The 3,151-nt window shown below is 48.0% G+C and overlaps 1 protein-coding gene across 1 annotated transcript; it reads right to left on the reverse strand.

Annotated features, from left to right (window-relative positions):
- Positions 1-1,730: 1,730 nt before the first annotated feature.
- On the reverse strand, positions 1,731-2,555 carry LOC137367157 (serine/arginine-rich splicing factor 4-like). Its single transcript, XM_068028594.1, has one exon. It carries the CDS (start codon positions 2,553-2,555, stop codon positions 1,731-1,733), a length of 825 nt encoding a protein of 274 aa, XP_067884695.1.
- Between the last annotated feature and the right edge of the window lie 596 nt (positions 2,556-3,151).

A 3,151-nucleotide genomic window follows, 5' to 3' on the forward strand; every position in this document is an offset into this window, starting at 1 on the left:
CTGCTGTAACTCCTGGACCTCTCTCTAATAATACATCTGCTGCTGTAACTCCTGGACCTTTCTCTACTAATTCTGCTACTGCTGTAACTCCAGCACCTCCCTCTACTAATACTGCTACTTCTGTAACTCCTGGACCTCTCTCTACGAATACTGCTGCTGCTGTAACTCCTGGACCTCTCTCTACTAATACTTCTGCTGCTGTAACTCCTGGACCTCTCTCTACTGATACTTCAGCTATTGTAACTCCTGGGACTCTCTCTACTAATACTTCTGCTGCTTTAACTCCTGGACCTCTCTCTACTAATACTTCTGCTGCTGTAACTCCTGCACCTCTGTCTACCAATACATCTGCTGCTGTAACTCCTGGATTTCTGTCCAATAATACTTCTGCTGCTGTACCTCCTGGAGCTCTCTCTCCTAATACTGCTGCTGTAACTCCTGGACCTCTCTCTACTAATACTGCTGCTGCTGTAACTCCTGGACCTCTCTCTACTAATACTGCGGCTGCTGTACCTCCTGGACCTCTCTATACGAATACTTCTGCTGCTGTACCTCCTGGACCTCTCTCTACTAATATTGCTGCTGCTGTAACTCCTGGAGCTCTCTCAACTAATACTGCTGCTGCTGTAACTGCTGGACATCTCTCTACTCATACTGCTGCTGTAACTCCTGGACCTCTCTCTACTAATACTGCTGCTGCTGTAACTCCTGGACCTATCTCTACTGATACTGCTGCTGCTGTAACTGCTGGACCTATCTCTACTAATGCTGCTACTGCTGTAAATCCTGGACCTCTCTCGACTAATACTGCTGCGGCTGTAACTCCTGGACCTCTCTCTACTAATACTGCTGCTGCTGTACCTCCTGGACCTCTCTATGCGAATACTTCTGCTGCTGTACCTCCTGGACCTCTCTCTACCAATATTGCTGCTGCTGTAACGCCTGGACCTCCCACTACTAATACTGCTGCTGCTGAAACTCCTGGATGTCTCTCTACTAATACTTCTGCTGCTGTAACTCCTGGACCTCTCTCTGCTCATACTGCTTCTGGTGTAACTCCTGGATGTCTCTCTACTAATACTTCTGCTGCTGTAATTCCTGGATCTCTTTCTACGAATACTGCTGCTGCTGTAACTCCTGGACCTCTCTCTACTAATACTGCGACTGATGTAACTCCTGGACCTCTCTCTACGAATACTGCTGCTGCTGTAACTCCTGGACCTCTCTCTACTAATACCTCTGCTGCTGTATTTCCTGGACCTCTCTCTCCTAATAATGCTGCTGCTGTAACTCCTGGACCTCTCTCTACTAATACATCTGCTGCTGTAACTCCTGGACCTTTCTCTACTAAGACTGCTGCTGCTGCAACTCCTGGACCTCTCTCTCCTAATACTGCTGCTGCTGTAACTCCTGGACCTCTCTCTACTAATACTTCTGCTGCTGCAACTCCTGGACCTCTCTCCACTAATACTTCTGCTGCTGTACCTCCTGGACCTCTCTCTACTAATACTGCTGCTGCTGTAACTGCTGGACCTATCTCTACTAATACTGCTGCTGCTGTATCTCCTGGACCTCTCTCTACTAATACTGCTGCTGCTGTACCTCCAGGACCTCGTTCTACTAATACTGCTGCTGCTGTAACTCCTGGACCTCGTTCTCCTAATGCTGCTGCTGTACCTCCTGGACCTCTCTCTACTAATATTGCTGCTGCTGTAACTCCTGGAGCTCTCTCAACTAATACTGCTGCTGCTGTAACTGCTGGACATCTCTCTACTCATACTGCTGCTGTAACTCCTGGACCTCTCTCTACTAATACTGCTACTGCTGGAACTCCTGGACCTCTCTTTACTAATACTGCTGCTGCTGTAACTCCTGGACCTATCTCTACTGATACTGCTGCTGCTATAACTCCTGGACCTCTCTCTACTAATACTGCTACTGCTGGAACTCCTGGACCTCTCTCTACTAATACTGCTGCTGCTGCAACTCCTGGACCTATCTCTACTGATACTGCTGCTGCTGTAACTGCTGGACCTATCTCTACTAATGCTGCTACTGCTGTAAATCCTGGACCTCTCTCGACTAATACTGCTGCGGCTGTAACTCCGGGATGTCTCTCTACTAATACTGCTACTGCTGTAACTCCTGGACCTCTCTCTACTAATACTTCTGATGCTGTAACTCCAGGAGCTCTCTCTACTAATAATGCTGCTGCTGTAACTCCTGTACCTCTCTCTACTAATACGTCTGCTGCTGTACTTCCTGGACCTCTCTCCACTAATACTGCTGCTGTTGTAAATCCTGGACCTCTCTCTACTAATACTGCTGCTGCTGTAACTCCTGGACCTCTCTCTACTAATACTGCTGCTGCTGTACCTCCTGGACCTCTCTATACGAATACTTCTGCTGCTGTACCTCCTGGACCTCTCTGTACCAATATTGCTGCTGCTGTAACGCCTGGACCTCCCACTACTAATACTGCTGCTGCTGAAACTCCTGGATGTCTCTCTACTAATACTTCTGCTGCTGTAACTCCTGGACCTCTCTCTGCTCATACTGCTTCTGGTGTAACTCCTGGATGTCTCTCTACTAATACTTCTGCTGCTGTAATTCCTGGATCTCTTTCTACGAATACTGCTGCTGCTGTAACTCCTGGACCTCTCTCTACTAATACTGCGACTGATGTAACTCCTGGACCTCTCTCTACGAATACTGCTGCTGCTGTAACTCCTGGACCTCTCTCTACTAATACCTCTGCTGCTGTATTTCCTGGACCTCTCTCTCCTAATACTGCTGCTGCTGTAACTGCTGGACCTATCTCTACTAATACTGCTGCTGCTGTAACTCCTGAACCTGTCTCTACTAATACTGCTGCTGCTGTACCTCCAGGACCTCGTTCTACTAATACTGCTGCTGCTGTAACTCCTGGACCTCGTTCTCCTAATGCTGCTGTTGTAACTCCTGGACCTCTCTCTACGAATAGTGCTACTGCTGTAACTCCTAGACCTCTCTCTACTAATACTGCTAATGCTGTAACTCCTGGACCTCTCTCTACTCATGCTGCTACTGCTGTAACTCCTGGACCTCTCTCTACTAATACTGCTGATGCTGTAACTCCTGGACCTCGTTCTACTAATGCTGCTACTGCTGT

This window comes from Heterodontus francisci, chromosome 3, assembly GCF_036365525.1.
Source record: "Heterodontus francisci isolate sHetFra1 chromosome 3, sHetFra1.hap1, whole genome shotgun sequence".
Taxonomy (NCBI): Eukaryota; Metazoa; Chordata; class Chondrichthyes; order Heterodontiformes; family Heterodontidae; genus Heterodontus; species Heterodontus francisci.